The sequence below is a fragment of the Danio rerio genome, chromosome 12, assembly GCF_052040795.2.
Source record: "Danio rerio strain M-AB ecotype USA chromosome 12, GRCz13ab, whole genome shotgun sequence".
NCBI lineage: Eukaryota > Metazoa > Chordata > Actinopteri > Cypriniformes > Danionidae > Danio > Danio rerio.
In genome coordinates this window covers 14,386,682-14,401,945 of record NC_141032.1, presented here as the reverse complement: position 1 = coordinate 14,401,945, position 15,264 = coordinate 14,386,682, and the positions used below count along the sequence as shown (strand labels likewise).

Below are 15,264 nucleotides of genomic sequence, written 5' to 3'. Positions count from 1 at the left end.
ATTGCAGAGATGTATGGATGCAGTCGTACAAGCTCATGGGAGTCATACACAATATTAATTCTTTTTCCACTGCACGATGAGCATATTTTTTTGTTAAAATAAGCAGAATCTAGAGGCCTGTGCTTTTCACATAAGCCACTTCAGATACCAAATGATCAACTAGAAGTCACGTTATTGTTGTTGCTAAAATTTGGACAGGCGACAAGTCTTTTGTCATGAAGAGCTAAAATTCTATTTACGAAATTGAGATCTATGGAAACTCTGTTATTTCAGTCTTCAGTAATTGAAATGTTTTATTGCTCTTCAGCAGATTGGGTCTACTGGGTCCATTGGGATACTCTTAAAATACAAATGCCACAAGCAATAGAAGTGTGTTTTACCTGTGTCAGTGCTCTGATTGGCCTGCACATGGCCTCATTAGCCACATTGATGAAACCCATGGCAATGTCCTCTATACTCATTTTTGACAATTGTGCTCCTGAAGCACTATTAGATGTTTGGTTAGTAGAAAGGAAGTGGTTAATTTCTTGTGTGAGTTTGGAGAAATGCTTCATGGTTTCTTCGGTTGACAAGGGCTCATTTTCTCCAGGGCCAAATATTTTTGGAAAGAAAGAAGGCAGCAGTCGGCCGAGGGCTAGATTAGCATCAGTGACTGTCAAAGGACCACCTGTAGAGAAACAATAAATATGTGCTATAGAGTTACTGTATATTAGTCTTTTAGACTATTCTAGCTGCAGAAACTCATTTGTAACTATTACACAATCACAGGTCTAAATGGGGTGGTCCACTATGATATGATATTTCAAACTTTAGTTGATGTGTAATGTAGCTGTGCGAACATAAACAACATCTCTGAATTTCATACGCTCAAAGTTCAATGCAAAGGGAGAAATTGGCTTTTACAGAATTAGCTTAGCAAAGCCTACAGCGAACAAAGTTTAGGCACAACAAAAATACATCCGAGATAGTGAGATCACGAACGCTTCAGGTTATGTGCATTCACCACATCGTGCAGCGAAGGGGCATGGCCAGAGGTGCTGTAATGTTATAGCAGAGAAAGCTAAAATGCCGTCCAAACGCTGCTATTTCCACAGAGCTTCTTCTGTTTCTGCATTTAGGTTTCCAAAGGACATGACACAAAGAGAGACGTGCTTACAATGTAATTTAAATTTTGTTCCAGAAAAATCTAAAAACAATATACAGCTAGTATTTGACAAAGGACAGCTTCCAGAATCTCTCCAAGTTCAGTGCTGGATTTGGCTAAAAACTCCTCAAAGAAGGAGCAGCTCCAACCATAATAGATGAAGCTGTGGATTGTGATCCACAACCTCTAAGTATTTTTGTTTATTAAAGTGGATCTATTACATGAATATTGTCTAGCGTTAATGGTATGTTGTAGCAAGGACATAAACAAGGATGTGAACAATGGGAAATGATGTTTGTCACTGTTAACAATTTAGCTACTAACTCACATTTATCCAGCAAACCCCTGTAAAAACCCACAATCTTCACCAGCGCTGCAGTGTCTTTCTATGTGGCCGCTTTCCCTGTGTTCTACATCTCAAATAAGAAATCTCAAAAGATACGTGAACATTTCATATTACTTACATGTGCTCATTGCGAATATATATAAAAGACACTTGCCAGATTTTATTTTAGAGAGCAGGCGTGAGCTTCATCTCTGTCGTTTTCATTTTCTGTGTGATTCAGGCTCAAACTAATATGGCTAACAGCTAAACTGACAGACAGTATTTACATAGCTGAGGCACAGCACGTGCTATTAGAGACATGGTGCTTTTCCTGGTGATGTAGAAACAATCCAAAAATCACAGCACATTATGTTAGTTGAGTAGCTGTATATAATCAAAGTAAGATATGTGAAAAAATAATAATAATAATTTTTACAAATAAAGCATGAGCACACATTGTGTTGCATCTTAGAAACACAATCAATACTTATAAATACACTCTGGACCACCCCTTTTAAAACTGTAACGGTTTAACACTGAAATCACTGTCGAAGTCTCATGTGTTTTAAATGGTAATGCTCAGTAAAATATAATCCAAACTCAACATCGCATATCCTGCAATGTGACTATTATAGATGCGCACATTGCAATACTGAGGCTGAAATGATATATTGTGCTGCCCTAGTTTTTCTCTGCTGCCTGCCAATTGTACTATTAGCTCTGTTATTGGATGTTATTTGTTTGCTGCCAGCTACAACTCAGCCTGATGTCTTACACTGGTTGTGCTTACACATTCTGTGTTTGTTAGGGTTTGACCGTTGCCTTTTTAGCCACAATTTTAATAATTCAATAAACTAGCGTGATTACAAAAATACACACCTTTTTAGTTGGAGACTTTGAGTAAAAGTGACAGCAGTGAGAGACATTTTGGTTTATTTTTGTTTTACTTATAGCTGTGTTCAGTGGCAGACTGAAAAGGTTTTACAGTCAGTTTTGGTTTTGTATTGTCTTGTTCTGCTATTTCTCACTTTCTTCGTCCCCACATATTTCCCCCTCTTTGGTTATAATAAGAAAAATGTCCAAATGATCAATTAAATGAAATGATAATTTATTGCACATTTACAGAATATAATTATGAATTACTTTATTACATAAAATATTTATTATGTAAAATAAAGCTAGTCAGAATGGGCAAAATCACATCTGACAGCCGCACCATCAGCACTGATGCCCCCCAGGGCACCAGCTCTCTCCCCACTGCTCTTCTCCCTGTACACCAATGATTGCACAGCGAAAGACCCCTCCATCAAGCTCTTGAAGTTTGTGGATGACTCTTCTGTTATTGGCTTAATTCGGAATGATGACAAGTCTGCATACAGACGGCAGGTGGAGAGGCTGACTTTTTGTTGCAGATGCACCAACCTGGAGCCGAACACGCTTAAAACAGTGGAGATGATAGTGGACTTTAGGAGAAACTCCCCTGCACTCCCCCCACTTACCATCATGAACAGCACTGTGGCTGCAGTAGAGTCATTCAGGTTCCTGGGCACCACCATCTCTCAGGATCTAAAGTGGGACACTCACATAGACTCTATTGCGATGAAAGCCCAGCAGAGACTGTACTTCCTTTGTCAGCTAAGGAAGTTCAACCTGCCATAGGAGCTGCTCATACAGTTCTACTCAGCTGTCATCCAATCCATCCTCTACACTTCAATCAACATCTGGTTCGGCTGAGCTGCCAAAACCGTCCTCCGTAGACTACAGCGAATAATCCGGACTGCTGAATGAATCACTGGCACTACCCTTCCTACTCTTTAAGAACTGTCCTGTCTACCTCATAAACTGTTAATATTCCCCTACTGTGCAATAAACATGTGCAATACTTTCTCATACGCACTTGTACACAGCACCTTATAACCTGTATATTTATAACAAATCTGTACATGCAGTTCAATATCCAGATCTTTTTTACTAAGTGCATCTCTGTTGTTTGTCTGTTTATCCTCTTTTTTTTTCGTATTTATTTTGTGTTGTCACTTGTTACTTTATGTACATTGAAAGCTTCTGTAGCCAAAACAAATTCTTTGTGTGTGTGAAGCACACTTGGCAATAAAACTGATTCTGATAAATGTAATAACATCAGTCAAGGTTTATTTTAAAGTGCTGACTTGGTGAAAATGTTCAGAACAGCGGTGGTCAATTACACTTTGGGGTGGTTTTAGAGGGCCTGACCGATACTGTTAATTTGTAAAAAAAAAAAAAAATCAGTGAAACTATTTAGTAAACATTAACAAAATTTGTAAAAATATAAATGAATGTAAAAAAGGATAAATTAAACTGTTTGTTTGATTGCTTCACCCTAATATTTGTTTACTTAATCATTCATTCATTTATAATTTTTTAGAGAGAATTCTAGCCTGTGTTGGGCTGAACAAGTGCACTGAAGTCAGGTTGAATGTGATTTTGTGATGTAATGATCATTACTGAAAGAGGATCTGTATCTTGACTTGTTAAAGCATTAATCTGAGGTAATTAGTCTACCTTTATTACTTTTTAATTCAACTCACGGTGCCTGGAAAATGTGAGCGTGACATACTGCATGTGCATCCCTTCCTATTTGCTATATGCTATATAAAGATGCTATATGTGAAAGTCCCCTTTTCTTAACCCGCAACATCAGTCCTGCGCATTGCAATCAAAGGTCTTAAAATGCCTAGGTCTGCTTCAGAAGATTTGCTATTACCTTTCCTATAGCAGGCTGGCCCAGGATGAGCACCAGCTGACTCTGGCCCCACAACAAACATTCCTGACCTGAAATGCAGACAAACAATATACGAAATATTTCACATTCTTAAATTAGGTTTTTAATTCAGTTTCATATGTCATGGTGGTAAGTATGAGATTTTTTTAGAATGGTAAACTCTCTCATGGGCGACGCAGTGGCTCTCACAGCAAGAAGGTCGCTGGTTCGAACCTCGGCTCAGTTGGCATTTTTTTGTGGAGTTTGCATGTTCTCCCTGCGTTCGCATGGGTTTTCTCCGGGTGCTCCGGTTTCCCCCACAGTCCAAAGACATGCGGTACAGGTGAATTGGGTAGGCTAAATTCTCTGGAGTGTGTGTGTGTGTGTGTGTGTGGATGTTTCCCAGAGATGGGTTGCGTGGTACCAAGCAAATACTAAGATAATAAAAGATAAAACAATTGAGTACATATTTAATATTGGTATATGAACTTAAAATTTAACGTACCATAAACCTGACTACAATATACGCCACATACTGCACGCAGATAAAGAATAACTGAAATTTTATTTGCGACAATGATTTTAACAGTGTTAAAATTGTAGAGAAAGAAAGTCTTTTGTCATGAAGTGAAGCATTTCATTTAATCTGTGACATGTATGTGAGTTGTAGTATGGTTTGAGAAGAAGTAGCACACTGGAATGATTACTAGCATAAAATGATATCCTACAAATGCACAATATTTTCACACAGATAAATTATTGGCCTTCATAGTTAAAAATGACATCCAATTGTATTGTTGCGATAAGTAAATAAAATCTGATAACAAAATCTTATTTTTTTTAATTGTAAAAAGTTCCAAAGACAATAGCTTTGCACAGAAATACCTGTCAGCACCTTGTAAATGTTTAGGATGAAAAGACAAAGAATATTATTATTAAAGTTTAAGTTAATATAACATCTACATATACTGTTGATCTATAAGATTTTCCCACTTATACTTTCAAATAACAAATTGATTGAAAATATTGTATATTTTTTATTATTATTTGTGTAAATGTATATTTCCTGCAAAATTTTGAGGATGCACTATATTTTCAAAAATAAATAAATAAATAATTCGAGGCGGATAAATGTCATTGCATTTTATTTTTGCATTTGAAAAGTATGTTAATTTTATCATTTTTGTAATCGTGTGAAAATGAAATATGAAATATACATTATATATATATATATATAAATATATATATATATATATATATATATATATATATATATATATATATATATATATATATATATATATATATATATATATATATATATATATATATATATATATATATATATATATATTTAGCTGAAGTCAGAATTAATAGCCCCCCTAAATTATTTGTCGCACTGTTTAATTTTCCCCCCAATTTCTGTTTAATGGACAGAAACTTTTTTCAACACATTTCTGAACATAATAGTTTTAATAACTCATTTCTAATAACTGATTTATTTTATCTTTGCCATGATGACAATAAATAATATTTTACTAGATCTTTTTTTTTCAAGACACTTCTATAGAGCTTAAAGTGACATTTAAAGGCGTAACAAGATTAATAAGGTTAACTAGGCAGGTTAGGGTAATTAGGCCAGTCCTGGCCAAATCTGCCCACGATTGGGCAATATGTATATATATGTAGCGCAGCCTCCGCAGCTCATACTGAATTGAACAGACGCACAACACTTTATAGCTATAGCGGCCGTTTTTCGACTGGACTAAATTCTATTTTTATGTCTTGGTCACACTGTTTGGAGGGCCAGAACAAATTGCCTCGGGGGCCGAGTTCAGCCCGCGGGCCGCCAATTGAATAGCCCTGGACTACAGTCTCACATTTTTTCAGCACTGAGATAATTAAGATGGTTTATTCATGTTTACTTAAGAACAAATATGTTTATTTGAAAAGGCCAATTTATCTTTATTAACTTCACATGTATGTTTATATTCAAAGTGTAGGATTTTATGTGTTCCCCAATTCCCAAGTATATATATATATATATGAAATATATACAGTATATATGAAAGTATGAAATAGCTATAATTTTCAGCAGTAAATGCTCCACATTTAGACTGCAAGCCATTTCGGTTCGAACAGCCTAGTGTGAGTCCATCATTATACAAAAATAAAGCAGTACAACATGCTTCCAAATATCTTTTGAATAGTGAGCACTGATGTCTACTATAGTTTAGCCAGAGCTGATAAATGTCAGTTTAGATGTTTTATTCGCCTGAGTGCACAAACTGCAGATTGTATGAAGACTATAATATCAAGATAGGAACTTATTGATTATCAGTATCTATATGCGAATTGGCCACAAGAAGGACTTGGTTATAATTATTGGTTATCATATTGATTGGTTTTATTCATATCATGCATCCCTAATTATGCTGTATGCCTAAAACATGCATTTGCTCAAGTGTGATACTTGATACTTCAAGTGTGATACTAGAATTTATTTACTCTGATGAAGGGGGTAAAATATGTGAATTTTCGTATTTCTTACTATTATTTTACTGGAATAATTTTACATGATGCATATTTTAATATTTTCTTTCTTGATGTTCAATGTACAGAAATATAAGATGACTGACCTTACAAATCAATAAATAATAATAAATACATAATATGTTAATTACCGGAAAAACAGGCGAGAGCCTCCACCAGCTGCTACAGTGTTGATGTCGAGCTGCGGCGCCTGCAGAGTAATGCCAGCAATTGTTGCTTCAAACACATGTTCATACTGTCCAGCGTATCGGCTCACATCTGTAGATGTACCTGCAAACAAACCAATTAACAGTACAGTCAATTTGCTCAACAGTTTTCTCAGGATACCTTCTTTTCTACATGATCAACATGAACAAATATGAATTATCAGACATACTGTGTTATTTCATATTAATAATATTAATAATATGATTTAAGGACTGTGTTGGTAAGAAATTCCATAAATCTCCTAAGAAGGTTAGTTGAATTATGTTATATATACTGACCTAAAGGATTAATGTCCCTCCATTAAAAGTAGATTAATTCAAATGTCTAATATATTTTGTTCATAAATAGATAAAAAAACACAAATAATTAAGGGTACATGCATCATTTCCCATTTTTAAGTGATATGATTATTAATTTTGCATAAGTATCATAGTGAAAATAATTGGATTTTGTAAAAATAATTTTGTGAAAAGACCTTTTAAACACTATTAAAGTGTACAAAGGGTGTTTATTCATTTGAGCCCTTGGTCTCTGATGTGCTGCAAGCTGTTTGTGTGTACCGGTAAACAAAACACTTCTCAGAATGAGCTCTGTAAAAACCATCATGTTACAAAAAAGCAGAACAGAGGTGAACAACAATAATGTAGAGTACGTGGAAAATACTGCTTTTTAAACCTTTACCCTTTGTTCATTTTGGCAACATCATGTGACACCTTTAAACCTTCAGTAAAGCATTTACTCACCTCCCATGTCAAAACCAATGACAGGCTTCTTTTCTGTAGATTTATAACATGTAACGGCATAGCCCACAACTCCTCCAGCAGGACCAGAGAGCACTGCCCGAGAGCCACAGAACTGTTCCATTGGTGTAAGTCCTCCATCTGACTGCATGAATAACACATCTACTCCCTTATAGAAAGAGAGGAACCAAAATTGTGCGTTATTAAACTAAAGAGTTGATTCACCCAAAAATGAAATCTCTGTTATTAATTAGTTCTGTTAATAATCACCCTCATGTCAGACCTATGAGGCCTTTGTTCATCTTGAGAACACAAATTAAGATGCAGCAGGAACAATAAGTATTGAACACGTCACCATTTTTCTCAGAAAATATATTTCCAAGGGTGCTGTTGACTTAAAATTTTCCCTAAATGTGAGTAACAACCAAAGAAATCTATATATATGCAAAGAAAACAAATATAATTAGTGTACAAATTAAGTCATGCAAGATATAATGAAATGATGCAGGGAAAAAGTATTGAACGCATGAAGAAAGGTAGGTGTAGAAAGGCAGTAAAAGCTCTTCCTTTCGATAATATAAATTAATATCAGCTGCTTCAGTCCAACATTTACATTATCAGGATGATGAAGATAAAACCAGGGTGGACATTTCAGCAAGACAATGATCTAAAACACCCTCTTCGACTGTTTTCACTCAAATCGGTGTTATCAGTGTTTATCAGCCAGAGATGTCAAAAGTACACACATCCTTTCCTTAAGTAGAAGTACAGATACTCATGTTTAAAACAACTCTGGTTAACTTGAAGTACTAATTACACTTTTGTACTCAGGTAAAAGTAAAGTACTACATCCTGAAATATGTACTTAAGTAAAAAAACTGCATGTTTTACTAGTTTTACTAGGTAGGTAAATATCTGTTTTCACATAAAACCCATGTATCAACATCCTGACGCAAACTCACAACACTGATCATGTAGTTTTGCAGCTGTTGGTTAAAAAACAACAGCTGGCATTGATGTTCACTTACTCTAAAAATAATTATGTGGGCCTGTCTATCTTTATAAATAATGTCTTACATTTTAGACTGAATTCTGTCCAAAATATACAGAATTTAAAAATGTTATATATTTTTTTTTTGTCGAATAAATTCAAAATATATTTTCTTTTTCCAAAATAATTACTTATCGACTGCTATTACTGACTGCAAATGATCTTTGTCTTTCTTATAGTAATAGTAATAGTAGTAAAAAAATATAAGGAGTAGAAAGCAAAAATTTGTCAGCAAAATAAAAAGTGAAGTAAAGCACTGATACCAGAAAAATCTACTTAAGTTGCCACAATCACCAGCAATTCAGCCTGTGCAGGTCGCTGGTAGACAAACAGATCACATAGGACTACAAATCTGCTGGTAAATGGACTACAAGAGCCAGTTATGCATCACTCACACACCTGGCCTAGATCCCTATAATTGCACACAGACACAGCTAAAGCTACTCATAAACTGATTACATGGACTATAAAGTCAGCAGAAAAACACACAGAAGTTGCTGAGTCTTGTTTACTGTTTAGTGACATTAAAACGCCTTTCTTTTTTCTCGCTTTGCAGTGTTTTGATCCTTGCCTTGTTTATCTGTTTATCCCTGTCTGCTGCCTGTCTTCTGACCATCTGCCTGTGTTTCTGGCTACAACTCTGGATTGCCTGCATACATCTTTTTGCCATTGTGTTGACCATTGCTTACCTGACCTCTCTAATAAACCTGCATTTGCTTCCGCACCCCTGTTGTCAGTGTCACATTACATTACATAAGTACAGTAATGAAGTATTTGTACTTTGTTACTTCCCATCCCTGTTATCAGCTAGCGGTAGGCTTAAAAGACTGTTTTACATGGTTAATCAGCTATACTAATAGAAAAGACTCCAGATCCAGATCTGTTTTTACATTACTGTGATGATTGGGTTTATGGTTGGGGTAGGGGTAGATGTTAATAAAATAGAATTAATGGGAAATTTCATAAATAATATAAATAATTTTCCTAACTTCCGGCCGCAGCCATTTGTGATCTTTAGCTGATTAACCATGTGGATGGATGATAACAGCCTTCTGAGCCTACCAGTAGGCGCTGAAGGCCCCTACTAGCCCTTATCTATCATATAACCACTGATACCGCCCATTCAATCGAGTGATAGCATTCGAATCGGCTGTCCAAAACACAGCCAAGGAAACTCTCAAACGCTTTTAGCAAAAGAAAATCAAGCTGTAGAATGGCCCAGCCAATCACTTGATTTGAATCCAATAGGAAATACAAATGACCCACAAAATACACAAGACCCAGAGAACCATCAAGATTTTTACACTCTGTTGAAGTCTCACACCCGAGCAGTTCATGTAAGTTAATTTTCCATGTAAGAGTTGTCTTTAAGCTGCCACAGCCAAAAAGGCCTTTTATAAAAGTATTAAATACATTTTAGTACTTCAGTAATTTCTCCTTAAGTCATTTCATTGTTATTACACATATGTACATTTTCAGATTTTTGTTTGCTTGTATTGTTTGGGTTTTTACCAAAATATGGTTCAATTCCATCAACACCTCCTTTAGAAATACTATTTCCAGAAAGAAATGACACGTTCAATATTTATTTTACCCGTTGTATTTACAATAAAATCAGAGTTCCTAAATCCTTCATAGACACCAATGTTAAAGATGATGAATGACTTCAGTGGTCCAATCAAGATATTATTATATTAGTACCAAAATGCCAATAATATTCAAAAGTTTCTTCTCCTCAGTGTTAATATAGGGTGCGTGTTTCCAAGAGCATTGTGCTTATTGTGTTTTGCTGATGTATATATTTGATGCACCTGTGCTTTGTTTGAAATAATAGAGGAAGTCACAAGTGGGCATCTGGGGTATTCATCAGTGCACTATACACGATGTACGCTAATGAGAAGTAACAGCTGAATAATTTGTTTTTTGTTTTTTTATGTGTGCACGAAAGTATTCTTCATAAAATGGATTGTTTTTGGTACCTTTCTGGACTTTGAATTAGTCAGGTCCTTTGCTGTCTATGGAGGATCAGCGAGCTCTCGGATTTCATACAAAATATCTTTATTTGTGTTCTGAAGATGAATGAATATTGACCACATTTAATTTTTTTTATGAACTCTTTAAGGGGAGGATATACAGTTGAAGTCAGGATTATTAGCCCTTCTTTGATTTTTTTTCTTTTTAAAATATTTCCCAAACAATGTTTAACAGAACAAGAACATTTTCACAGTATGTCTGATAATATTTGTTCTTCTGTAGAAAGTCTTATTTATTTTATTTCGGCTAGGATAAAAGCAGTTTTTAATAAAAAAAAATAAAAAAAACATTTAAAGATCAAAATGATAAGCCCCTTTAAGCTATATATTTTTTTAATAGTCTACAGAAAAATCATCATTATACAATAACTTGCCTCTTTACCCTAACCTGCCTAGTTAACATAATTACCCAGTTAATCATTTTAATGTCATGTTAAGCTGTATAGAAGTCTTGATCAATAGCTAGTAAAATATTATTTACTGTTATCATAGCAAAGATAAAATAAATCAGTTATTAGAAATGACTTATTAAATTATTGTGTTTAGAAATGTGTTGAAAAAAATCTTCTCTCTGTTAAACAGAAATTGGGGAAAAAAATAAACAGGGGGCTAATAATTCAGGGGGGCTAATAATTCTGACTTCAACTGAATATGCTTGATTAAACAAACCACACAGACATACCTTCAAGCCTCCTTTAAAGCCTGCAGTAAATTTAGTCAGGTACAGGTGTATTTTTGGTGTGAGGTAGGCATCGGCACAAACTGTGTACCCACGAGGCACTGCTCGCACCATGGGCATCACCTCGCTAGAAAGAGACACTTGAGCAAAACCAAGCCGTTTGGCCAAAGACCCCACAGCCTTCTCATGAGCAGCCCATCTGAAACACATGCCATTAACAATGAGAAATATGATTTCAATCAACATAATTTGATGTATCACTAAATGCTTTAAATATTTCAGTGACTGACATATTTCATCTAAACACCAACTAAATGGTGCTCAGTACATGGACCACTTTTATTCATTTATTTGACAAATCTACTATATTTACAACTACTATTGAAATTAATTTTCCCACGGATGGGTTGAGGCTGGAAGGATATCCCCTGCTTAAAAACGTGCTGAATAAGTTGGCGGTTCATTTCGCTGTGGCAACCCTGGATTAATAAAGGGACTAAGCCGACAAAAAAAAATGAATGATGATTTAAATTAATAATCTGATACAATGGATACATTTTGTAAACTTTTTTAGAAAAAGTACAAAGCAGTTTAAAAAAGGGCTAATATAAAGTGGGACCAACAGTGGAATTTTTAATAAAGGTATGATTATACACAACTTCTCGAGTGCAGTTATATTTACACGTAATGATTTGTTTTACATTTTTTATTAGAAGTCTACTATTATGAAACATTTTCTGGAGAAGAAAATAAATTCACACCACTACTGGTACTGGTACTGGATTTTTTATTTTTTTTTTTACTTTTGGACAGTATATGTCCAAAAGTAATAAGTGATAAGTGATAAGTGATAATGGTACATCACTGTATACATCACTTATTATTTTTGCAATAACATTGTATGGTCTTGATGCATCACACCTAATCAATAACATATTATAACAGCATGTTCATGTATAATTCAATTTTTGTCAAAACAGTACAACATGGAAATTCTCCACCATAAAATAAATAAATAAAACAAGTCATGTGTAGATTAAATAGGTTACCTAAGCAAGTTATGGAAATTAGGCGAGTCAGTTGACCATAGTGGTTTGTTCTATAGCCATTAAAAAAAAAAAAAAAATTTATTAATTTATATTTTAATATATTCGTCTCTGCAGTTTTTAAATATTCTAAAATATTTTATAGGCCAGTCATACTAAGAAATAAGACTTTTTCAGAAGAAAAAATGTAATTGGGAATACTGTGAGAATTGCTTGTGCTCTGTTAAACATAACTTGGAAAATATCAGAAAAAGAACCTAAATTTCACAGGAGGGCTAATAATTTTGTCCTCAACTGTACTGTGAATTCAGTTGTGTCTGATGATATATGGCCTTGAGTTTATTTTGTACATTTATCTGTCTGTCTGTTTATCTGTCACCATGATTAGTTCTTATTTCATTAGCATATCTTCTAATTTTACTTTACAATTATTAAGATAAGTACTACTACTGCTACTACATTAATAACAAATGAGGTGCAAGATGACACCAGTTGTGTTTGTAAATGATAAACTAAGCCTATGGGCTCTATTTTAACGATCAAGGTGCAAAGTCTAAAGCATTGCATTGCGCAAAAGCATAAGGGTATGTCCAAATCCATTTTTGCTATTTTAAGGACGAAAAAATAAACTCTGCACTGCGGTGCATGATCTAAAAGGGTTGTGCTTATTCTCTTAATGAGTTATGGGTGTGTTTTGAGAATAAACCAATTAGAGTCTTATCTCTTATTCCCTTTAAGAGTCAGTCGCGCCATGGCGCATTTGCCTTTTACATGGCGGACTTTGTAAGTGGAAAAACTGAATGCTTCAATAGCGAAAAAAACTGTTTAACAAGCCTTTACTTTCTCTTTTTCTATTTCGTGGATAAGGAAACTATGTTGTACGCACTTCACTGAAGATATCCATTAGCCTGCATATTAAATTTCCTTTGTTAAGCACAAAGATTTGTTTCAAAACTATTTTTAAATTCAGTTCTTATTTACAGCAAGCAAATAAATAAACAATAATAACGAAGTGTGGTCAAAAAACTTTTTCTTACACATTTCTTATTCTTATGCCCTATATGGTACAAAACCTGAGGTGGAAGGATCTAAGCTTGTTTTTAATAAAACAAATATAAGTATGCATATAATAAATAATACTACTGCTACTACTAATAATAGCATCATACAAACGCAAGTTTTCATGAATAAACTAAAAAGGAGGTAGTGGTTTCTATATTTATGTAGAATGTAATAATTTTTGTAATAATTTAATCCTTTAATTCTGTTTTATTCATAAAAAAATCTGCGTATTGCTGTACATCCTATGTATGTATTAAGCAATGTGTAAGCATTTAAGGCGCACAACTAATACGCTCTGCGCTGCACTTTAGACCTTCTTTCAGCTGGTCAATTGCACAATCTATTTCAGTTCCTTAAAATAGCAACACGCCAACAATGCACCTTAACACACTTCTTTTCTAGACCGGCACACCCATGAGTCCAGAGAGTGACACAAATGGATTTACTATTTAAACAACGTAGTGCAAAACGGGAAAATGTGGGTTGCGCTGGTCTCAAAACAGCAACAAATTGCGGCAAAGGCATTGTGCGCCTTATTGCGTATGTATGATAAGGCCCTATAAGTGCTAAAAAGTGAACAGTGGAGATATGTAAAAATAGCTTTCAATTAACCAGGTAAGCAGTTTCTATGCACTATATTCGTTATTAAGACATATCAGACTGCTGAACGCATAAAAAAACCTCATCCAACAGAATTAAAAATATACGTTTTAAGTTCTAAATAAAGAAAATGAATATAATGCTCTATACACACGTGTAAGAATGCAGAAGTAGCACTGCAAGACTTTTGATGCCTTTGGATTGCACACGTCTCAAATCCTGCTCCACACGTTGAAGATCCAATTCACGCCACACCTCCAGACTTTCACCAGTGCTACCTGAAAGAAGAACAGAGAATCTGTCATTCAAATGTTTTTCTGAGAATGTATACTGCAATAAAACTGTTTTTATGTGACATCTACAATATTACAAAATGTTTCTTACATCATAATATATCATTTCACACTCATTTTTATTTAAAAATTACACAAATTATAGTGGCCATAATTTTTGATATGCATAAAGCATTTCAAGCAGTAAACTACCTCTGTAGAAATCTTACAATGGGGCAGTTTATTGAATTGGTGTAATTGTAGGGATAGTTTACTAAAAAATTTAAATAAATTTTAAATAAAATAATTTTTCTAATGTCCACCTTTTTATATGGATAGAATTTGGTAAAAAATAAACCAATAATTTCATTGCATTATATAATGCCTTATTATCTATTGAAACATGTATGCCCAATGCAAACAGTGTCAAAATTCACTCCAAATTTGAGATTAACAGAAATGCAACACAGAATACTATTTATTTACTTTATTTTTTTAGTAAATATATATTTTGTGTTCATCACAAGTTATTTTATTTATCTATCATCTGTCATTTAGATTATTATCTAAAAAACAAATCCGATCCTCCACTGTGAAAAACCACATATATAAAAGGGATTGCAAGGCACCCCTTTTGTTTTGTAAATCCTTATAAATTACAATTAAAGGCTCAGTATCATATGAACAATAAATCTTTGCAATCTTATCTAAAAAAAAAATAAAAGTAATGTAAAGTTTTAACATTGCTGAATAACAAAAGTCTCAAAATAAAACATCAAATTGGATAAAAAAAAACAATATAAACATTTAAC

The 15,264-nt window shown here is 34.1% G+C and overlaps 1 protein-coding gene across 2 annotated transcripts in view; it reads right to left on the bottom strand.

Annotated features, from left to right (window-relative positions):
• Positions 1-15,264, bottom strand: part of oplah (5-oxoprolinase, ATP-hydrolysing) — a 65,575-nt gene that overhangs the window by 34,670 nt on the left and 15,641 nt on the right. For both annotated transcript variants that reach the window (XM_087274515.1, NM_001200059.1), the window contains 6 exon segments: positions 14,335-14,458; positions 11,476-11,671; positions 7,713-7,878; positions 6,894-7,032; positions 4,213-4,280; positions 381-667 (listed from right to left, as the gene is read on the bottom strand). In XM_087274515.1, coding sequence (XP_087130641.1) covers positions 381-667; positions 4,213-4,280; positions 6,894-7,032; positions 7,713-7,878; positions 11,476-11,671; positions 14,335-14,458 — 980 coding nt within the window.